Raw genomic sequence first — 24,618 nt, 5'->3', positions numbered from 1 at the left:
ACGTATCTCACCATCTCGACAAGTCGATGGTTTTTAAAAGTTTCCGTTGCTAAAAACTTCTTATGGCAGGCATTGGCGGCGGAAGCCAGAAAATTTAGTGGGTGTCCACCTGAAATTTTATGATTTGGTAACCAAAAATTTTTTGACAAGCAAAAAAAAAAAAAAAAAAATCATCAACCTAAATTTTAGGGGGGGACAACACACGTTTCAGGGGGGCCACGTGAATTTAGGGGGGGACGCAGGAAAAAAAGTTGACAAGCAAAAAAAAAAAAAAAAAAAAAAGATATCAAAACAAAATTTAGGGGGGACCGCCCCCCAACTAAAATTTACGGGGGGGGGACATGTCCCCCCCCGTCTCTCCCCCGCTTCCGCCGCCTATGATGGCAGGTCACATTGCTCCGGTCACATCGCTCCGGTTACCTTGGAAAACCTTCTGTCCATACAGGACAACTCCACCCCAACAATAAGTTAATTTGAATAAAAAGAGAAAATCCAACAAGCATAACACTGACAATTTCATCAAAATCGGATGTGTAAAATATGAAAGCTTTTACATTTTGAAGTTTTGCTAGATTTCACAAAACGGTTATAATTATGCACATCATGGTCTGTATGCAAATGAGCGGACTGGTGGCGTCACTCACTATTGCTTTTGTATTTTATTCTAATAAACTATTTTTTTCATTGTCATATAAAACAAAGTTTTACTCCTCCTTGAACCATTGTTTAAACATTCTATGGTTCAGTTAAGTTGATCCTTATTGCCAAATCTGTAAAAATTGAAATGCTGTATAATTCAAACAATAATGATTAAAGAAAAAAATAAGAATTATGGTGAGCGAGGGGCATCATCAACTCTCAATCGCAATTTGCATTTTCTTGTTTTATATCCGATTTTTATGACATGCTTGACTCAGTTTTCTCTATGGATTTTAATTGACATTTTTCTGGGGGGGGACTTGACCTTTATATCGGCGTAAATGAAGAAAAAAACACACCATGATAATATTCAGTTGGGGTTTTCCGCATTTTAGTTTCAAACCAGCCGCTTGAAAAAAAAAAATTGCCAACCCACCCACCAAGTTCAACCACACTTGGATATTCCTTATGTCAGGGATGGGGGGGGGGGGGTAAAGCGCAAAATCCACGTTGTGTAGAGTGCCAAATACGCAGAGAAAAATACAAATAACATAGAACAGAAATGATTTGGTTAAAAATAAAAGATAAAGATGAGTAACATAAACTTTGGTGTGGGCCCGAAGAAGAATTACATTCCTTTGGAATCATCCTCTTGGTGTCGTCGTCTTGACAAGACGTATTCTAAATAGGTGAGATAGCCATCCTGATTAAAGTCATCATCCCACATTACTTGATCAATGATACCTAGGAGAGAGAAAAAAAAATATTGGAATAATAATAATAGGCATACGCATAGCGCCATCTATACAAAAATAATCTATTCCGCGTCGCATTGTTATCTTACCACCCCGGCTTTAGCTCGAGCTGCCTTTCGAGGCTCGTGCATTCAAGGAATCAATCCTGCCAGGTACCCATTCATCTCACCTGGGTCGAGTGCAGCACAGTGTGGACAAATTTCTTGCTGACAGAAAACATGCCATTTGAGAGGCGAGAGTCAGAACCACCAGACCACGACGCGCCCGCAATCAAGATTTTCATCATTATCATCATCATCCATCGTCGTCCGTCGTCATCGTCATTAATATAATTTTTATTCAAGAAAGGAATCTGACAACATAATTGTGCTAAACCGAACATAAAAAAGTTATGATAATGTGTGAATTGAAACGAAGAGTCGCATGCCAAAGTTCAATGCAAGGGTTGTACCAGTTCCAAATATCAATTATTCTTATCTCAAACTATATATTCCAGGATCATATAAAGAAGAATGCATGGAATACATCTCTTTGTCTTTCCGTAATTCGTAGGTTTAGTATAATGGGAGGGTATTGATTTTTGTTAGTGAATCAGTGAAAGTCTAAAGAAAAAAATGGAAAGAAATACAGGATATTCAGTTTTTTTACACCTAATACAGAAAAGTGAGAGAAACCAGCATAAAATGAGCAATGCTTAACATCCCTTGTGTATTTCAGTGCCGTATCACTGGTGCACGGCACTGGTGCATTAAGTGTAATAGCGCTATCTCTTGTTTATATCAAGTAAAGGGCTTAGATTGAGCAATAACTAGTATGATATTGAATTGTACTTATACCGAAGAAAATGTGAGGGTGTATACTATATATTTTTTAATCAAAATATAATGAAAGAATATAAAGAATTGTAACATCTTAAGTTTTGCATTATGTCAGTGGAGCAGTTCTGTGCAAATCGTGAATATGCAATGAGCAAAGTAATGAAGTAATCTTCCCCACTTTTTGATTAATCCACGTTTTTTTTTTTTATATAAACCCAGTTTATGGTCTGATGAATATGAAATATATTTAGGATCTGGCTATTCGAAGTGTAATAACTTCATTGCTGTACCTATTTCTTCATTGATGAACATAAAATAAATTGAGAAAAAAATGAAAAGGGAAAGTAGGGAGTTGCTGATTGATGACAAAAATAAACTGTTTCACTGAAATAATGCAATATTTTAAGGTCTTAATTATTTTTATCTCATTTTGATAAACATTTCAGGGATTTGTTTATTATTTTATTATTTTCAGTCTGGAGTAGAAATAATTAGGTATACTTTTTGTTTTAATTTTGTCGGAAATTGCTTAGTCTTATACGTAGATAATGATATACCACATTCTCCTTTCTGTTGAAAAAAGATATATACTCACCGGCAAAATATTTTACCCTTGCATCTGCAATTTGAATTATTGACATGTCTTTTTCAGGAGGTTCAAACGGTACCACGTGACTTATAGCTGCCATAATCTCCAGACCGTCTAGTTTAGTATTATTATCAAAATCATGTAATCTGAATAGAGAGAGAAAGAGAGAATATCGAATGACATGTATATATAGGCATATTCATATACTGATCTCCAGATAGGTATGTGTGCAAAGCATTTATTAAAATAGTGTAACGCCTCTGGCAGTCTTGCCTGCATTACGCCATTCAATGTATCAGCTGTGCTGACTTTTAAAAGCAACTGCTGAATAGTTATTCACAAACAAAACCCACAATTCCTATACATGATAAATAATACTATATTCATTGACCCTAAATGACCATTGACCTTGGTCATGTAACCTGAAACTCACAAAGGATGTTCAGTGATACTTCATTACTCTCATATCCAAGTTGCATTAACTAGATCTATAAACTGTCAAAGTTATGATGGAAATCAACGAATTCCCCCAACATGGTCGAAGTTCATTGACCTTAAATGACCTTTGATCTTGGTCATGTGATATGAGACTCCGATAGGATTTTTAGTAATAATTGATAACCATTAGGTCTAAGTTTCATGAACTAGGCTTATACTTTCTAAGTTATGATGACATTAAAAAAACTTAAACCTTTGGTTAAGATTTGGTGTTGACGATGCCGCCGTCGCCGTCGGAAAAGCGGCGCCTTTAGTCTCGCTCTGCTATGCAGGCGAGACAGAATATTAATTAACTATTTTCTTCACAATATTCCATTGATTTTCATATCCAAATGTACAGCCTTAGATTTTGGCTTATCTCTTCACTCCTCTTAATGTATACAATTATCAGGAAAAAATCGAAAAGCAAACCATTAAACTCATTTTTATGTGAAAGATTTACATCTGACATTTTTCAATTCCTTGGAATTTTCTTAAATGAAACGAGCTTACAACTTAAAGAAATCTCTCAAAACATTTATTTTCGTAAATACTTCATTTGTCATGTTTCACTCATTCTCCTGCTTTAATCCGAACCAATTGGATGTGATCATCACACATATTTAGGTGCAACTTACTTAAAGTAGTGGAACTCAAGTTCTTCGTCCGTCATTTCCTTTTCTTCTGTATCAACTTGTCCTTCTAAATGTTCTTTGACGTGCCTAAAAAAGATGAATTTAAAGTATGCTTGTATGAATACAATAAAAACGTGTGAAGCATTTTTTTTTAGGTTTTTAAACACTAATGAAATATTAAAAACATTTTAGTTGTTTCCAATTTGGACCAGCATAAACAATATCACTCATTATCTACAATACTAGTACATGAACGGAAAGGTCATTCAAGATATTTATAAAATGTCAGAGCAACATTGGGGAAAGTAAGAAAAAAATGTCGTCCTATCACGCGCCTCATTCAATAATACTATTTGTTTAGTTTTTTTCTGAGTAATTGGTGAAAGGAGAAGGAGGAGAAGGGGAAGGAGGAGGAGGAGGGGAAGGAGGAGGGGGAGGGGAAGGAGGAGGGGTGGGGAAGGATGAGGGGTGGGGAAGAAGGAGAAGGAAGAGGATGGGGTGGAGAAGAAGAGGAAGGAGAAGATGTAGTAAGAGGAGAAGGAGAATAAAATAAGAATGAAGAAAACGGAGGAAGAAAAATGAAAATGAAAAAGGAAGGAAAAGAATTATGTGCAAGCTATACCGCAAATAAACATCTATTTCCCCACCCTATATTAATATCGATACAGCTTTGCCACTGTGACCCCTGTGCATATCCAGGCGCGGATCCAGCAGGGGACCTAGCCGGCCCCGCCTATTTTTTGACAACCTGCAGAAAAAGTGTACTCTTTAACTTGATAGAATCTATGAAAAACAGACAGAAAAGTAAGAAAGAGGTATTATACCTATGATGAGTAATTAACAGACACCGAAGGAAACAAGAAAAGGGTGAGGGGAAGAGTTGGAAAATAGACTTTATATTAAAAAAAATTGTTCGCGCTTCGCGCTCGCATTATTTGCCTATGTAATAAATCCCACCCAAGAAGATTAAATGGCACTTAATATATCCAGTTCTGAAATCAATTTGCATACGATATGTTAGCTCGCACATCAAGCTTTCATTATTTTGTTTGATTTACACAAATTGTTGATACATATCGCGCTCGCTTTGTTTGATTTGTGAGATATCTATCCTCTTTGGAAATTATTACCAAAATTTGTCAAAATACTCCTTTATCATGTCAGTATATCAAACAATTAAGCTCGTGCTTCGCGCTCACATTTATTGTTTGGGACACACAGCCTGTTCTTTATTTAAATAAAAACGCGCTTATATAGACTGTCCAGTTTTCAGGTCGGAATATCAAAAAAATTGAGCTCGCGCTTTGTACTCTCATTATTTAATTGGTGATACTTGTATCCTCTTCATTATCAGTCTTAATTGAGTCCCTTTTCACGTTACTTCAACAAAATTTCGGCTCGCGCTCGCATTGTTTAGTTGGATACATATCTTTGCTCATGATTACAAAAACTGCTCAGAATTTTCAGGTCTAAGGACATAAAATATCAAGAATTTGAGCTCACGCTTCGCGCTTGCATTGTATATTAAGACCGCATGAGATATCTTGTTTATAACAATAAAAACTAACATATACTTAAACGTTCAATCTTTAGTTAAAATTACCCCCTGAAAAAAAGAAAAAAAATCACATTATAGCGGCCAGTCATGAAAAATGTTGATGGAAATATTTTTCGCCCCCCCCCCGCTATTGGTGAAAGTTGGATCCGCCCCTGGTGATATCACATTATTAAAATCACTATATTCATGATAATACTGATATTAACCTACTCTTTATTTCTGACGAATTCTGGATCTCTGAATTTGTTTGACTGGTCCGAATTATCGTGATGTGGGTTGATGTTCTTGCTCTGCGCCGTATGACATGTTACCATGGAAACCATATAGAGAAAAGCGATGAGATAAATAGTGCTTGTCCAGAAGATACTCTGCAGTGTTCGTCGGTCCATGATGTCCTCTCTGTATAGGCCTACAAACGTATTACAGAAACAAGAGATTTTCTGTATGGTTGTAAAGCATAAAGCACAAATTTCAGCGTCTGCAATTTATAAATTTGTATGTTTTCATCCCACATCTACAGTTGTGCTGAAAATGAGTGAACCCCACGAGAAAATGTACTTCTACATGCTGAGTGTTGAATGTAATATCATATCACCTGACTTCACGATTAAACGTGCATGGCAAAACCTGATCACTTTTAAATACGTTCATTTTCTGGTGGGGTTAACAATAATTTTAGTTATAGCACCACTGTATGTACCTGTATTCGACTGAATTTGTGTACAATCTGAAATTGTGGGTAGTATACATGTATGTTTTGGTATATCGTTTCACACACATTTGATATTGTGAATAACATGTCAAAATTTATGACAATATTCAATGAAGTTTGAACAATTTGAGAGATGATATTGAGAAACTCGAATCCCAAACTATTTTCTTGTAATGAACCGCCAGGAGCAAATTATGAAATTCAGTATTGTGCTTATCATTAGAAATTAAACACTTTTAAAACTCAAGGATTTTAAATATGAGGTACAGATGTACTTGTATAATATAAATAGTTAACGAAATATTTTGTAACAATAATATGAGGCATATTATAGTATCGAAAATGAACTTATACATGAGCATGCACATACACATAAACCAGTACTAGCAACAACAACAAAAATCAAACAGTAAACCTAAAATGTAATTTACGCGCATGATGCACACACTTTCCCCATGCATGTTGAGGTATATGGCTTAATCGTTTCTCAGTTGCTGACAATCATAAGTCAGTCCATTGTGAATGATAGTGATATAATAATAATTATAAAAGTAAATACAGTTATAATAATAGTAATGGTATAATAAGAATGGTATTGATAACAATAGTATTGTAAGAATTTTCTTTCATGGTCGTATTTTATAATTTGTATAATAATCATAACAAAGATAATTGGTGAGCATGAATTAGGATGGTGATAATTTTGTATTGAATATTTCGTCTCTAAAAGATTAAAAATTCTTCAAATAATATTTTTTTGAAAGAAAGTATTTTGACGCCTATTTCTGCTGTCGCAGCTGTTGATGCATAGATGGGATGCCAAGATTATTTTCATCATAAATCTGCAGTTTCTTTTTATTTCTCTTTTCTACGCCGTGGGATATTATGAAGCTTGGTGTTGTTTATGCATACCCACATGCGATCAGACGGAGTAATCGGTAATGCATAAATTAACACGTTATCTAGTGCCTTATCTCCAAATCATGAAGCCATATGGCATGCTCACAGACCGATACAATTACTTTGTTTCCGGATATTAATCCGCGAGTTATATTGATCAACCCCAATCATTATTGCCTATGTGGTTGAATATAGTATATGAATTCAGTTAATCATTCTCTACAGAGTCAAAAATTCGTTATCCTGTTGTTTCAGTACTGTACTTTGATATCATGAAATATGACTACATGCATTACAAGACTCACAATATCTCATTCAATTATTAATTTATTATCATATTAATTTCATTTCATTATTTTCTTCTATTTTACAAAGGTCTTTATTTGTGTAAAAAAATAAACAATCAATTTGTCTCAAAGAATGCTGGTAGGTCTATGCGTACTAGATTTGGAAATATAAATCGAACATACAAACATGGCACCAATGTATAAATTTATAAATTTAGATGACAAACGATGTATTTTCTCCCTCTTTTCGTAATCATAAATCAATTGGGAAAATACCATCATCATGCAGATTCAGCGGATCACAAGCACTGTACTTGAGACTATGGGTTTCATAAATAAAGCGTAAAATTTGTAAAATATTTAATATATATTAATTAAAAAGGGTACAAATTATTATTACTGTATTATATCATAGTATTTCAGTCGGGGGGGGGGTCAAATACATTGCTGTACACATTCGTGACCATAAAAATGCTTTTAAAGGATTTTTTTCAGTTTTGGACGCGGGCCGCGCGTGCACTCGTTATAAAAGCAACGATTTAAAAAAAAAAGAGTGGTGGATTTGAAAGACTGGTCAATTGCGGGGTCAACGTATTTAAGGTATTTTTCCAAAGCCTTTTTCTTTTCAAGAATAGCCAAACGTGTTTAGGGTTTGTTTTTTCCCCAAAACCTTTGCGCCGGGGTCATATTTTGTGGAGGCACATCCGGCCCGTGCCCTCCCCCCTCACTTGAGAACCACAGTCAATATTTTCAATGTTAATATGCCATCATTCTTACACAACTGTGCCCCTCTCCCTATTACTGAAAGTCAAAGCATATATTTTTGGGTGAAAACCAAAATTTGCCCACCTCTTTGGAAACTTTTGGATCCGTCCCTGTGTACAGCATGGGCACCTGACAAAGTTAGCGGATTTCTTATTAATTAATTTTCCTGTTAATGATGGTAACATGATTAACATACTATAGGTAAAATGACATCAAATTTTCGAGAGAGTTTTCATCGAGAAGGCGTGCGAAAATCGTTGTCCAGCAAAAGATATATTTCTACGTATGGGCTGTACCTCGGAACAGAATATAAATGTATATCTCGATTAATTTTGTTTTTGTTGTATCATAATGCATTTAATTGTGTGAGAATCTGATTGCAATGAATGATGCATAATTTGTCATTGGATATTTTTTCATTATTAAATTATATATTTTTGTATATAACTAAAACTAAAAGCGTAAATGGAACGGACCCCCCCCCTCATGTACACACACAGTCACAAAGCATGACCTGGACGCATTTAATCCAAATGTCCTCGATTTAAATCGGCTAGTTTGTGTAGGGGATTGTTCCTAAGGATTTTAATCCGTTCGTATTATAGCGTGGATGCACTATTAAGCGTCGTATAGTCTGTTATAATGACCTGGAGAACTCATTGTTCTTTCGGGCATTGATATTGTGGAAAAGTCCCGGGGAAGACTTTATGAAGAGTCGTTCTAACCATCTCCATGAAACCCATTCCAAAAGGACATTATGACAGATATTCACATGTAAATTTGGGAACACGTATTACCATCAATGTGAAATAATCATTCTGAACAATACTCGATCAATGCCTCAATCAAGGCCTGTATGTAGCCTACCATTTTACAATCATATCATCGTATACGTAAACACCATACCTGCTAACATGGACATTTCGAATTGATGGCTAGAATGAACTAAGAGGGAATATAAAGGTATATTCCTACACGGCACTATTGGGTATTTTACAAATAATATCACTGATGTTCACACCATTCAATGTCTTAAGGTATAACGGATAGCATCAAAATTATACTGAATACGCATAGGCCTAATTCACACCGGAATCCCATATGGTTTCAATCCGGATTTCAATGTCAATATTGTGATTCTTGAAAATATGAAATAATTACAAAACTCACCCTGTCCTCTCTATGCAAGTTTATCTTGGAAGATTGTTATGTTTTCTTCATCAATCCCATATGTTGGTAGAAGCCAAACTGCATCTGTTGTCTACCGTAGATGGAGAGAGACCCGGTGTTGTGATAGACGCATTGTATGCACCACTCACGTAGAGACACGATAGCATTGTGCACCGAGGCATCCCTGCAGTTGAACTCCCGTACTGCACACGCGCATGGAAGGAAGGAAATGAAGCTTCGCATCTCATTATTCGAAATCTGAAGAAATCCTACCATCAATCCGATGCTGTGACTTAATTGACATGTCCGCCATCTCGCGTTCAATATGCCCGTTCATGTACAGCGCACCACCTTCATGACATTCAAGTTTACAACCCTTACTTTACACCATTGTTATTTGTCATTGAATTAATGACAGTTGTATTCTGTTAGTTTTCAGACGTCGATCATTGCTTCTCATTGTTTTACATGATGATAACATTGTTATCAGTCGCTGTTGTAGCAGTAGTAGTAGTAGTAGGTAGGTAGGAGGGGGAAGAGGAGGAATATGTATAGTATGTAGCAGCAGCAGTATAGGAGAAGTGTAGAAGTAGTAGTAGTAGTAGTAGTAGTAGTAGTAGTAGTACACTTGAGGAGTGAGCACTTTCCGTTTTTATAAAGCTCGCAGAAATCTGTTTGCGCAGAAATGCTCGTTTTCACGCTATGCCAAGGGGAAAGGATGAAATCAAATTTAACCGGCGAAACTTAACATTTCTCTTACATTTCCCTTGCACTTTTAGTCAATTGAAATAAAACAGTTACATTCAAGCATTTTGTAACAATTTTGTCACCCAAATTGAAATTTCAACACTTGTAAGCACAACATTTACCTTTTTTGTGCCAGCTGGATCTGAGGACATAACTAAAGCTGAACAAAAGTTTATATCAGGCATCTCCAGCATTTTTTCACTAAGTTTTTATCATTTAAAGTGGGTTTACATTACATTTCTTAGTTAATACTTGTAATATTTGTTTCTCCACACCTTTTTCATGCTTGACAATGATTAACCAAATGAAAATCAAACCTAAGCCATTTTATGTAAATCACAGTGCAAAGCAAATATCGTCACGATGGCCTCGTAGTGTGGGGGAGGTGGGGTGGGGCACAATGCACTCTTCGAAGTGTTTTGGGCAAGGAAACAAATTAAACCGGTAAAAGATATCTTCAAATCAATTTTACTAGCTAAGTTCAACGTGTTCTTCGTGATTAAGGTCTACTTTTATTCGCAGAACTATTTCAAAGTTCTGCGCAAATAATTTTTCACTAACTTTTCAAAAGTAAGTGGTGCTCACTCAAGCGGAAATATTTTTCGACAGTTATATCGTCATTTGCTTAAATGGATCTGTACCAATGTTAAAATGTGCAAAAATCTTCAGGCTATTACAAACGTATAATTTTACAGGATTTTTTCTAAGTGTAAACTTTTTTTGATACACACTGTATCAGGGTGACCAGACGTCCCGTATTTCCCGGGACTGTCCCGTATTGTGCTCCTTTGTCCCGGCGTCCCGACAAACCCTTCCCGGGACGCCTATTTGTCCCGTATTTAAGAATATTGAACAAAATATAGTTAATACATTAACAAGTGATGAATTTTCATCAAATGACCAACAGATGACGAAGCAGAGATAACAATCAAACTACATGTACTGTAATTTGGAGATGTAATCGGTGGAACAAATTATTGAGTTTTCATAACTAGATCTTGTTGTATGATGCCGCTATGTTTCATCTAATTTTTAAATTTGACAATGTTTCACTTTGAAATTTTATTATCTAAAACATTTTAGTTTTTCAAAATTCTAAAAGTGTATTAAAAAGCACCAAATATGATTTTTGTTAGATGACTGGATTTTTTGTTTGCTTGAAGTTTGAACTTTTTTCCTCTTTCTTTCTTTTGTAACATTCTTTGTTCATCTTTATATCCTTCCTACTTGCCCTTTTTTGTTCCATCTATCTTTATTTCCGATCTTTTTTTCCTGAACCTTTCTCTCTCTCTCTCTGTTCATTTGTCTTTCTTTCCTTCTTTCTGTTACTTTCCTTTATCAAATTTCCATTTTTTATTTCCTGAATTCATTCTTTCTTTCCTTAAACTTTTCTTTGCTTCCTTCTCCCTTTCTCTCTTTTTTCGTTCTTTCTCTCCTTCCATTATTTTCTTTTTCTTTCATTCTCTCTTCCCTTCATTCTTTCCTCCCTCTCTTTCCTCCTTTCTTTCATTATTTATTTTATATTTCCTTCTAATTCTTTTCCCTTATCATTTATTTACCTTCCTTCCTTCCGTCCTTGTTTTCCTTCATTCCTTCCTGTTTTCTAATTTCTTTGTTTCTTTCTTCCAAAGAATGAAAGAAACATTTTTCTTTCCTTCATTCGTTCTTTCCACCCTTTTTTCTTATTTTTTCCCTTTCTCTCCTTTATTTTGTCTTTCACACATTTATTCATCTTCCCTTCCTTTATTTTTTTCTTTCTTTCTTTCTATATTCATTTCAAAGAATGAGGGAAACCTTTTCTCTCTCTTTTATTCTTTCTTTTATTCTAACTTTCTTTATTTTTTCTCTTCTTTTTCCCCTTCAGTTATTTTTTTCTTTATTTCTTTTCAATTCATCTCTTTTCTTTTGTCTTTTCTTTCTCTCCTTCATTCTTTCGTTTACCCTCCCTTTCAATTCTTTACAATGTGTATCTTTGTTGATCCTTTTTGTCGATTGTCCCGTATATCATTTTGTGAAATCTGGTCACCCTGCACTGTATATATATATATATATATATATATATATATATATATACTTATCTACATAAAGATCTTAGAAAAGCGCGAGGTACGGCGGATGCATTCTTGATATACTAACATTAAAAGTGACGATTAGAAAAGATATAGAGAGAAACTGAGAAAAGAAGAAAGACAGGGGACTTCCCCCACCTTAAAATGGGGAGGGGGTGGCGTACCTAGGATTTTTCACAGGGGGGGGGCAAATTCGTCCGCCCAAAAATTTGACAAGCCAAAAAAAAAATAAGGTCTTCATGCTCGTCAGGGGGGCAGACTGCCCCCCGTAGGTACGCTAGTGCCCTGTCCCCTTCCTCACATACGCCCCCCCCCCCCGCTTCCACCGTCTATTTTTTAGGCGCAAAACGAACAGGAATCACGATCTTAACATTTTTATATTCAGACCATAAAATATAATATAGGTTTTCCCGTCCAATTTCGTCAAAATTTCAACCGATTTAATGATGTAATAATTCAATTTGCAACTAATTTGAGTGACCTATGAGATGAGCATTTAAATAGCTAAATACTTAATTCAATTTAATTCTAATGGCACGCGATTTCATAGTTATCTCATTTAAACATTTATAAAGAACGATCAAATTAAAATAGCTGAGTAGTGTTTTCAAATTCGCACCGGTAACTTCCTTGCGAACGTTTAGGAATTCAAAATCATTAATATGCAATCACTTACAGGATATGGACAGTGTTTTTCGTTGTTATTGTTTTTACTTCTTTTGTATAATTATGGAAATGGGTTTTACTCTTAAATTGGATGTTAAAAAAATTACTGAATTTTACATCTGACAGACCATCATCGAAACAACAACTCGTTTTTGTTCCACTTAAAGTTGTGCTTTATGAAACACCCACCTGGCATGTTTCTCACTGAACAATTAAAGTGCGAGATGAAATTTTTGACAAACGCAATGACAGCTCGATCGAATTCGAAGCAGGCCTTTATAGCCTAATGACCTTGAAATAGAATAATTTATGGTAAAAGAAAATCTTTAAAAGTGCATTCCCCTGCATGGTACTTCCCTTAACCTTTTTCACTTCCCCTTTCTGTCCCCCTGAGGTCTTTCTTTCTACCCCCCCCCCTTCCATTGCTTCACATCGCCTAAGTCACACCGTGTTCCAATGAAGCTGACACCTTACATACTATGAAGTAAAAGTTGGATAATGGTTGCTTAGAAACCAGACGCGGTCATGTTGTTAATTGAAAGAGGGGGTGAAAGCGTCTTTGCTCGAGTGTAAAGTTCGTTTTAAAATAAATAGTTATAAACATTCTAACTATTGAACTAAATTATGGAGCATATTTTTTAAAGTATATTTATTTAAATCATTATAGGAAAATTAACTTTATTGCGCTTAAGATTTATATATCAAATGATATTAATTTTCCAACACCTAAGAATAAATGGAATCGTCCAATTATGGTAAATAGAGTTTGTAAAGTTTTACGAGAACTTCTCATCGATTTGGTGGATTATTTTTTGCTGAAAAGCCTGAAATTTGGGGAGGCGATTCCAAAGATTTCTTGGCAGGTTATTGGAGAAAATATTGATTACCACAGATATCCCATCTGTACCTGATGGAATTATAAGAGGTGAGATATTTTACTTTTAGGTTGTAATTGACCGTTCATTGATGTGACGTTCCACTCGTCCTCCAAATAAGTCGCCGGTCCTGGCGGGCTGGCTTCACCCAGTATCTCGGTCGATGCGGCAGTGACAATGCTGACGTGATCGTGACTGACCTTGCGCTGTGCCTGGCTGTGCATCATGTTTCGATCTTATTATGAAAGATACAACAGATATTTAAAATTACTGATCTAGTTCGAGATCTAGCTATTCCCAACGTTAGATCCCTAGTCTAGATCTATTCATTTGTTTTGTACCGGTACCGGCATTTTGTCTTTGGCAGTGGCTGTTAAAATAAAATCAGTAAAATGTGAATGTGAAATCCGAGATGTGATGTTCACCATTCTGCATTTCAGGCATCAGACTCCTAACAGATTCAACAAATAACGTTAGAATAGAACTCTTATGTTAGATCTAATTTAGCTAGAACTAGAATCTAGTCAAGTTTAATTTAAACATAGGCCAAGATCTCGCATCTATTCTTAAGTTCAGAACATGATTTGAAAACTTAGATTTGATTTTGAACTTGTTAAATGTTGAAAACTTTGTTATAATAATTGCTAGTGGTGATTTTTTTAAATGCTTCCTTAATTCAGCGCCATTTATGCATGTAGATCTAGATTCTACATGTGTACTTGTAATGTTTATTTTTAGTTTTGAAGTGCAGATAGATTAACAAAATACTGCAGTTGCTGTCGCCTTTGGGTATAGATCTAGTCTATTCTAGGGCCCCGTCTTACAAAGAGATATGATTGATCCAATCAATCATATCTCTATGGAAATTCATCAGTGTCATAATTTTTTTTTCAACTAGGAATTCCCACAATCTCCTTAAAGCAAAGAGAATCACCATGAATCTTCAAGAGAACGATAAATGTATGAATGTACATCCTATTTTGAAGTCATTTTGAACAAATTTGCATGTTTAGATGTTGACGTTGTTGGCCGTCCATAGAACCGGATCGATTGTAATTCTTTGTAAGATGGCCCTCAGATCTATATAATTGTGAAGCTTCAGAGATTATCAAAGGGACCTTTCCAGTTGATGAAGATGGTCCCCTGTCTTGGGCAGAACTGCCAGGTAGTACTGATTTTCCGTATTCAGTACTGAAAATAGAGAAGAATACTGATGGTTTCATGCAAAATACTGATTTCTAAAGTTTAAGTATATGTTGTCCTATGGTATTCCTGTGAAAATACTAATTTCCTCACCAAAATACTGATTTTCAGCCTTTAAAGTACTGAAATGTTCTTGTTCAGGTTGGCAGCTCTGCTTGGGTTTCCTTTCATAACCATATGCAAGTATTGCAACACATGTAAAAATTTACATTAGTCTGTGAGCTGTGCTGGCCCAGATCTACGACATTTAAGTGTATATCTAGAGAGCTGAAATCAGCCTCTTAAGGGAGGAGTTTTTAAACATTAAAAAAAAAATTAAGGAGCCAGTGGAACAACTGAGAAACAGAGATGGAATCTTTGGTCTACTCTAGTGTGTAGACCTACCTCAGAGGATGTTTTGTGTATGCTGCACTCCCATGCTCATGAACTGTCAAGTTCAGTCCCATAGTATTGGAACAGTGAGTTACATGTACCACTTCATCAAATTGTAATACGTAATTGATGCAAAAAATAAGAAATTACCAGGCATCTATAGATTTTAAGAATACGAAGCTCATTCATTCATGTTCAAGGGTCTTTTCAGTCTCTAAATTAATGTCATGACTTAAAACTGATACCTACATTTACATGTATTTCCTCACGTTAGAATTTCACTGCTGATTCTGAATGGATCTCAGTTACAAATTAAATCTTGGCAGTGAATCAGACCTTAATTTCTTGTTCTTTTACACTTAACAGGGTGATGTTCTGATTGATCTCCATAATGTGGCTGTCATTTGACTCTTAAAAAAGAAGTAGATTTCGAAATCTGAATTTCAATCTGCTCTTCAGAGCGAGATGGGGTGCGGAAACTCTACTCCAACGAACAGTAAGAGTAATTCCTTGGCAACTCTGGACAGTAACTCTAGACCAGGAAGCAAAACGATACCAAGGAATAAAAGCCTCGAGAGTGTGCTGAGAGACAATGAAGAACACAGAGCAGACAGTCGTACCTCCTGTAGAGATAGTGGCATTGACAGTGCAAAGACTTCTGATGGTCGAAGGAGACAGGCTGCTAATCTTGAATCAAGTTCACAATTGAACAATAATGAGGCAAAGTCATCTATTGAATCTCGTGTCTCACCCACAAAGGCTTTGGCCTTTGAAGTGATGGTTGACAATACTAAGAATCAAGGAGATAGTATTATTGCAAGACATCCACCCAGAAGATTACAGGTGAGTTTTTATTGTTGCATGAATTCATCCAGTGAAGATTAAAAGAGGGGGTTAATCTACACATTTGATGTGAACAAAAAAAAATGACCATTTCCATTTCTGGAAACCTGTTATTCTGTTTCAGACTCGATAATGAAAATTCTGTTTTGTCATAAAGAAAGTTTAATGAATTTTCACATAAATTCAGATTCAAACTAAAACAGAATTTCTCATAATGTTGGTAATGGAAATCACTGTCCTTATATTTTTGGTATAATTTTCATACTTGAATTATTGGCTAAATCATAGCTGGAGTTGCTGAACAATGTTTTGATATCAATTTTTTGGTTTTGAGTGAAATTGCACTTTAGCCGCTTTAGAACTTATGTTCTTGATAAGATCACATGTACATTTTGGACATTATGCCTAAACATAATTTGCTGTAACAGAGGTTAAAAAAGGGGTCAGACATTTTTTAATGTCTTGTTTTTTCTTGTGTTTTTTCTATGTTTTCCTTCCCATATCATGGATTCATATTCTACCACCCAGTCCACACCACACCACTAAAAAAAAGAAATAAGAAAGCTAGGTCCACACCACACCATTGAAGAAATAAGAAAGCCACATATAGGCAAAACAAGGATTTTTTTAAGGTTCAAATTTGAATAAAAAACTAAAGGTATACTGGTTTGACAAGGGTCAGTCAGGTTAGGGCAAACAAACAAAAATTATGGCGTACCTCTACTGTTGTGTTAATACTGGTGTCCTGATAACGTACATTCAAGAAAACTTAAATCATAAAATCTATGCTAGGCAAAAGCCAAGGATGAAACTTATTTTAGGATGTTAACAGAAACATCAATCATTCATGCTTATATTGCTTAAAATACCGGTAAGCATCAGAAGAGTATAATGGTTCAATAATCAGTAAATGTGGTTATATATTATTTTTCATTTATTACACTTCAATGATTATTAATCACTTGTAATCTCACTAATGTACATGGAGATCATCATTTAAAGAATACAACATATTTAAGTTGCGATGTCATATGTCTTCCTCAATAAATTGCAAATACAGTATTGATATTTGTAGCTGATGCCTGATGCCATTATATCTTGTCTGCAAGCTTCAATTAAACATCAATGGCCGATACTTGGTTTCGAAGGGAGTGCTTGGTTAAAGCAAACATGATGTTTGTTCATTAAAGGGTTTGTCAAACAATGAAAGAATAGAGCAGAGACTTGTCTAGAAACTGATATCTATTTGGTCCATCTGGCTCATGTACAATGGTCAAGTATCTTATGTGTACTTTACTGTGATAACTTACTTACACATGGAGGTGTGGACAGTAAGACAGTTTGCCCTTCATTAATTTTGGTAAAAAGAGGTTGTTTCCAGTTGTAATCTTTATTTGTAATATTTTCATTCTTCCTTCACATATTTCTTAGAAACTGGAAATCAAAAGGGAACCAACTCTTACTGCAGAAATGATTCAGGAGAAACTGATGGAGAGTGAAGAAAGAAGAAGACAGGTATATTATTAGGCACAATTTATAAAAAAGTCTATTAAACTGATGTGCTGCTCGGTAATTCTATGCTGAGAAAAACTATCAATTTTTACAACATTTTTTAACCTGCTGGCCATGAAACGTGGAACTTCAATTTGTTTTGTGGTAATAATGAAGTACTACTGGGTAGTCTTGTTAAAAAAATATATATCCAGCAAAAATATGTTGTCTGTGGTTGAATTAAAGGTGAAAATGATATGTGTCGTACAGGATGCAGACTGCAGAGATGTAATAAAGTGAGATGAGTGATGAGGCGCGGCAGGAAAATGGAGGTGATTTATCTTTTAACCTTGAATAAATGGTACAGCAAGTTCAACACTATTCCTAGCATTGTTAAGTTGTCACACATATTGGCTGCATAATGGTCCAGACCCTAGTCAATATAGCTGAATACAAATTAAATGAATAATGGGAAGAGCAATATTTCCTATTATATTTTTAAAACGGGGTTGATATCAACATTCCACTACCATATTAGGAAATTTTCACCAAAATTAGCAATATGCTAATGGTGATTGCGGTCACGACAGATGGATACTCTGGTGTGGGGGTTGCGGGTTGGAGGTACAGTGCCAGTCGTACGTCTTTGACACCTGTTTGCCTGTTTCGGCCAGAGAGCATTAGATAATGTATCGTTCTTTTCATATCTTCTATTTTTTCTCTTCTATCCTCTATGAGCTCATATTCCCCCTTTCCTTCTCTCTCTTCTTCTCGTACAGTTGTGCAATACATATTTTAACAGTTATGATTGTTTGTCAAATGTATTATTTTAGCCATTTTTTATTGTATTCATGTTTGTAACTTTATACCCGAAAGCGAATTTTGTGTATTCTTATGCATGACAATAAATTATCTTGAATCGTGAATCTTGAATGCCTGTCACTTTTTCTCTTCAGGTCCTTGAAGAAAGAGGTAAGAGTTCAAAGACATCATCAAGAAGACGGAAACAGCTGATACTTGCAAGGGAGTTTGGAAAACTCCAAGAGAGTGCAGAAGTTAAGACGAAGGTATGGTTACGATACATAATAACCTTGTGTACATCACATAGAAAAATAAAGATTATTTTGTTTCAAAATAAAATATGAATTTTTGGCTTGGTATTCCTAGGAAAATGCAAAAAATATGAGATTATATTTCGCTTAAAAATTAGAAGCACGCTCAATAACCAGATATACTGAAAAGGGACTGTTTAAATGTTCATGGAGAGGATCTGTATCTCACTTATCTAAAAGCTTGAAGCACAAGCATGCTTTTATTGACCCAAAGTTGAACACTCGCCAATATAATATGACTTCTATAAAATGCAGGTCGCATATTTTAGCATTATATCACACAGAAATATTGATTTTAAATTATCCAGTGCTGCTGAAAAATAATCATATTTTTATTTATCTTTCTGTTTATGGTGAGACAAAAAACAAAGATGCCTTTATGTTTACGTTCAAACAACTAGTGAATTGAAAAGGATTGTCAGTGATGTAACTTTTCCGGAAATTGCCGGATTTCCGGTATTTTCATGAAATCTCAACTTTTCCGGTTTTCCCTCCCTCGAAAGTTGCCGGAAAACCCGGCCCCTTCGAAATTTCACGATCGGCACGTTCTAAAAAAGACGATCGATCGCCAATGTGTTTTGTACATGTGCTTTGCTTGCCACGTGAATCGCGACATCTCGGCTACTGAGAAATTCGCTCTGATTACGTTACGGTCAGTATACTGACCGTAATTACAGTATTCAATGCACAGAACGCTCGCTGTCTGAAATTCTGATGGTCGAGCTGTCGCGAGTTGGCTTGAATGCGGAAGTGAACCCTGGATCGCAATTTCCACACACAAACACATGCACATGTGCCGTACATATTTTGTTTGCCAACCTCTCGTTCGGACTGTGACTTAACTCGGAATTAACAGCTTAAACATTGCTTGGATAATTTTGTTATTGAAGTGATCGGATCAGCATTACATTTTTTTACGGTGCTTAATATTTTTTGTGCAAGAATTCGCGAATTTGTTTGAATTGTAACTTGCAATTTGACAGTACTTTTAAATTCGTTCTCGCTTGAAAATGGATGGTACCGTACATCGTGTCAAAAGGACATCGTTCGCGACATGTAGACGCGGGTTTAAACGTTGCTTGGAGCCTTGGACTGTTTTATATTGAAGTGATCAGATCAATTTAAACCCTGAAATGGCCTCTCCTGTGGCCCCAAATGTGCAATAATGCTCTGGCTTCGGGGGGCTTCGCCCCCGACCCCCACCGGGGCGTTGCCCATGGACCCCCGGCCATAAGGCGCGAGAGCTTCGCTCGATCCGCTTCGCATTTTCAGGTTTTTATACAAAACTCCAGTTACATCCCTGGATTGTACATTCATTGCTCTTATGTCAATTCTTTAAATGTATATTTACTGTGTGTTCTGGATAACAAGAAAATAATATTCTTGCTCAATTTTCCAGCATATTCCAGTGATTTGTGACATTTCATATACGTCAGAATGTTCAGTTTGACTTCATTTTGATACATACATACATGTACATGCAATATAATACACATTGTGTGTACATTGATGAGCAGAAGTTTAAATTTCATTGTCAAAATAAAGATGCTTAGAAAAGTTTGTCAGTGTTTATATAGGATGTGACTACTTATCAAACAAAGTGGATGGCTCATTAGCAACTTTATTGATGTGATTCTTTTATTGAATCTGTAAATGAGTGTATAATGCAGATTCAATTATGACTCTTTGCACAAACCGTTTGTGTGGAGTATCTGTTTTTAATGATGCCATCTGTGACCAATCCACTAAGTATTTGATCTCAAATCAAAGAATAGTTTTCATTCGTTCTAGTATTTTCAAATTTGAAACCAAAATATATCTTTGATGATTTTGATATCACATGTATGTCCTTGAAAATGGATTTACTTCTTTTGGGGATGCATGTATTATTTAATACCAGTTTCTTGCTTAATCTCCAGCTTTGTTCTACAAGTGTATGATGGTAAACAGGTAAATCCTCTTTTTCTCAATATCTAATTTATAGCTTGAAGAAAAGATAGATTCTGCCAGCAAGAACCGTTCCAAGGCTCAGGCTGATGTCATTGCCAAACAGAAGAAGAGAGAACTGAGAGCCAAGCAAGCCAAGGAGAGAGCTAGAAGGATGAGGGAGGAGGAGAATGAGGAGAATCACTTTGATGTAGAGAAGGATGAAACTTTCAATGCAGAAGACGGTAAGCATGATTGAAATCTTGTAATAGACTTCAAGAAAAATAGGGGAAGGCGGGGTAAGTTGAGCATAGGGGCAAGTTGAGCCCCCACCCCAGGGCAATAATGAATGAGTCAGACATTGTGGTGGTGTCATGTATTGAACTATTGATGACCCATTAACATAACCCTTAACCCCACCACATTTTTTCAACTTTGAAACAAAAAGTACTTTTTTAGAGGGAAAAATACGAATTTCAGCCAAAAAAGTAAATAAGGGTGTGAAATAGATCAGTGCTTTTTACCCACACACGTTTTTAAATATAATAAAGAACATATTGTTAATCCAGGTATGGATTCTCATTCTTGTCATAGTCTTTTACATGATGGATGCATAAGATATGTGTGTATGTGAAAATATCGCATGAAGTTCGGACTGGGGTAATTTGAGCCAGCCAACATGGGGCAAGTCTTATTGTGATGTATAATAAAAAATGAAAAAAAAAAACATTAAAAAGCCATTGATATGCAGGCAGAAAGAAGCAAATTCACATGACAGTTCTTTTACTTTCAGAGGATGTTAGTATTTATAGAGAATAAGCAAGTGAAAAGACTTTAAATAAAAAATTGACATTGGCTCAACTTACCCCACGGATGGGGCAAGTTGAGCCATTTGACATCGTTTTTTCAAAGGTCACAGTGACTTTCTGTGTGGGGGTAGAAAGTTATATATAGGTGAAAAATATCGCCCAAGAATCAAATTTAAAGGCAAGGTACTAATTTCTACAATATTATTAGTCATATCAATTCTAACATGCAAAATGCAAAAAGTGTCACAACTTACTCCGCCTTCCCCTACAGTTTTTATGGGCAGGGGGTTAAGTTTATGGTTCAACAGCATATTTCTTTATATAGATTTTTGTGTCAGATTGAGAAAAGCTGTGTTACTGTGCACCGCCACATCGATCACTGTATTTTGTTACAGCAAGTGTGGTTACAGACATGATCGTCAATATAGTTTGAATAAACTTTTTTTATTCAATAACTTTCATGCTAAATGTGATGAAAGTCCATTCTTCTATTAATTATTTTGTTAGGGGGGGGGGTCTACTCCAGAAAAAAAGTCATTTGCATACTCACAAGAATGTGCATAAAACTGTTTTGTGAAATTAAACAAAATGTTAAAATGTCATAAATTTCTCATTTTACATCTGATTTGGATGGTATTTAAAGCATTATTCTTTAAATCTTCTTTTATTCAAATAATCTTTTTTGGCGGGTGAAGTTAAGCTTAAGTTTTTATAATTAAATGTAATTTACTTGTGATATGTATCAGCATAAATACATGACTTTATTCTTGTTTGTTGTTGCAGATGTGGACTCCTGGTTGGATGGGGATAACAATGCTGCACTCGGATCTGCATCTACAACATCAGAGAGGATCTATAACGGAAGGAGTAGTCCCACTAAGAAGATACATACGGATGGACCAAGGGTTGACAAGAGCCTTGACTATGGTTCAGACTCTGATGAGAATCAAGGATGGACTAGCAAAGCATATGGCGCAGGTCAGGCTGCAGGGAAAGATGATTTCTTTGACACATAGGGAAACACTTGTGAAGAGGTGTCTTTGACTGTATGCTGACAGCATTAAATATACAAGAGGCTAGAAGTATATTCACTAGTTTTCAGATACCAATACCTGTTACTCAATCGACATTAAGCTAAGCCGTTCAGAGCCTTAGTCATCTGTGTTTTTACCTTGGATGAAATGAGGAAGATCAAAGACAAGGTTTTTTGCCATTGCACAAGAATGACTCGTCGCAGAGGAACGCTACATGATATTCAGTTTGAACAATTAAATACAACCTTGGGACATCTTTGATGGTGCGAAGCTGCAACATTTCTCTGGAATGGGATTATATAGCTTACTCTCCTTCGATTTTTGCCTTTAATATCAGAGGTTTGAAATAGATGGTGGTTTTTATTTTTGTATTTCACTCTATATATGTACCATGACATTTATACTATATGCAACTTGGGAAGATCACATTGCAGTGTCTGCAGTGACTACATACTATACCTGTATTCGGCTAATATTCAGTATCATTCATAAAGTACAAACTATTTATGACAATATCATATACTCTTCTCAGCTTCAGGTTGAATTTGCATAAATCCAACGATGCAATTGTTCAAAGAAATTATTCCATTGAGATTAGATATGTTTTAATTTAAAAGGACCTCATGAACAAAATATTTATGAAATTTTTTAATTATCATCCTAACATTTATTGACGTTGGGCTTACGTCATCCAAACATACATCACTTCAGGTTATCAAATTGATATGTATCATTCTTTTTTAAAGGATTGGAGGTCGATAAGAAATTGTAGTCCATGGTTCAAGTGCTCTTCTCTGCTCTGTGAGATGAATCTTAGATTTTTTTTATAATGTTTCATGACATCAAAATCATTCCAAATTATATTTAGATGGAATTAAATTGATATAAGATTTTCCATCAGATTGTAGGTCACATCTCTTGTAATTCAATACATGTTACAACAGCAGGAGCAAAATACTATATTTTGCTACTCTCCACACACAGGTATACAGGTTGAAGGCTTCATATAAAACGAGCTAGGGCAATTACTCTAGATAGTGCTTGAAGAATGTGTGTCTTATCAAAATGATTCATATATATATATGAGTCACAAAATACATCTAGTATTTATCATTGAAAATGTGTAAGTGTATATTATTACTTTACATGTGTGTATTTGGAAATGGACTTTAATGAATGCAGCTTTCCTAGTGCCTGCCTATATTATGCTGTTTACCGTTGAATGTGAATCCGTCCATTATATATGGTGCTACATGTATATTAGAATGACATACCGTCCAAATGTATTGCATTGAATCCTTACCACTGCTATATATTCTTAGTATAACGAGTAATAATTATGTGTCTCAATATAACAAATTACTTGGATATTCATAGGAAGAATCTCATATTTGGTTTGAAAAGTTGTAGTGTTTCATTAATAGTTATGTCAGTGATTTTCATCAATATATGTTATAAGCTACATAGAATCATTATTTGGGAGCAAACTAGTGAGTGAAAAATCAGTGAGAAAACTCACTGAAGACTTGATGATATGCTCCCCATCAATAATCTGTTAATGTACATCAAGAACATGATTATATCAGTCTTTCAGTTACATGTAAACTTTCTCACTGTATTTAAAGATTTCAGATGAGTGAATTGTAGTTTGACAGAGGCTTTGTTTAGAAATATGTAAAGTATATCACTGCTGACTTAGGATGACTAAACCTACATGTATATGATACCTCAGTCATATTTCCCCTATGGCAGCCATATGGCAAGTCGAAAACGGCCTTTTTATTCATTTTTATTCAAATCACCTATTTGAAGCTGATACAAAAATGTTAAAATGGCTGTTTTCTCCTTATCGTATGGCTGCAATAGGGAAAATGTGACTGAAGTACAAGTAAAGTGAAAACATATGGAATTATGGTAGTAGGATGATGACCGCCATGAATGAAATTGCCTTTTATTTAATATAGTAAGTGGTTTAAGATTTTGTGGAGATAGAAAGCTTAGGTTTGAACAGGGTATCACTTGAAAGATTGATTGTGAACCCCCCCCCAAAAAAAAGAGAGGTACAAAGCCATTTTAACACTCCAGAAACAAAAATGGGTAGTGATGTATTTTTCAGTTGTTTGTTTATCTGTATTATCTTCTTTTTTATGTAAATGTTTTATTTGA

At 35.3% G+C, this 24,618-nt stretch overlaps 2 protein-coding genes across 2 annotated transcripts; one reads left to right on the top strand and one right to left on the bottom strand.

The window, feature by feature from the left end:
* Nucleotides 1-1,174: 1,174 nt before the first annotated feature.
* On the bottom strand, nt 1,175-9,535 carry LOC121417975 (multiple coagulation factor deficiency protein 2 homolog). Its single transcript, XM_041611682.1, has 5 exons — nt 9,306-9,535; nt 5,682-5,880; nt 3,917-4,000; nt 2,808-2,947; nt 1,175-1,383 (listed from the first exon to the last, which is right to left on the bottom strand). The coding sequence occupies exons 2-5, from the start codon at nt 5,858-5,860 to the stop codon at nt 1,268-1,270; spliced, it is 519 nt and encodes a 172-aa protein (XP_041467616.1). The 5' UTR covers nt 5,861-5,880; nt 9,306-9,535; the 3' UTR covers nt 1,175-1,267.
* Nucleotides 9,536-13,535: 4,000 nt separating this feature from the next.
* Nucleotides 13,536-24,218, top strand: LOC121418623 (histone-lysine N-methyltransferase, H3 lysine-79 specific-like). Its single transcript, XM_041612599.1, has 6 exons — nt 13,536-13,712; nt 15,604-16,080; nt 17,512-17,595; nt 18,528-18,638; nt 20,668-20,854; nt 22,202-24,218. The coding sequence occupies exons 2-6, from the start codon at nt 15,703-15,705 to the stop codon at nt 22,432-22,434; spliced, it is 993 nt and encodes a 330-aa protein (XP_041468533.1). The 5' UTR covers nt 13,536-13,712; nt 15,604-15,702; the 3' UTR covers nt 22,435-24,218.
* Nucleotides 24,219-24,618: the final 400 nt, after the last annotated feature.

The sequence above is a fragment of the Lytechinus variegatus genome, chromosome 7, assembly GCF_018143015.1.
Source record: "Lytechinus variegatus isolate NC3 chromosome 7, Lvar_3.0, whole genome shotgun sequence".
Classification (NCBI taxonomy): domain Eukaryota; kingdom Metazoa; phylum Echinodermata; class Echinoidea; order Temnopleuroida; family Toxopneustidae; genus Lytechinus; species Lytechinus variegatus.
This window is presented reverse-complemented; position numbering and strand designations above follow the sequence as displayed.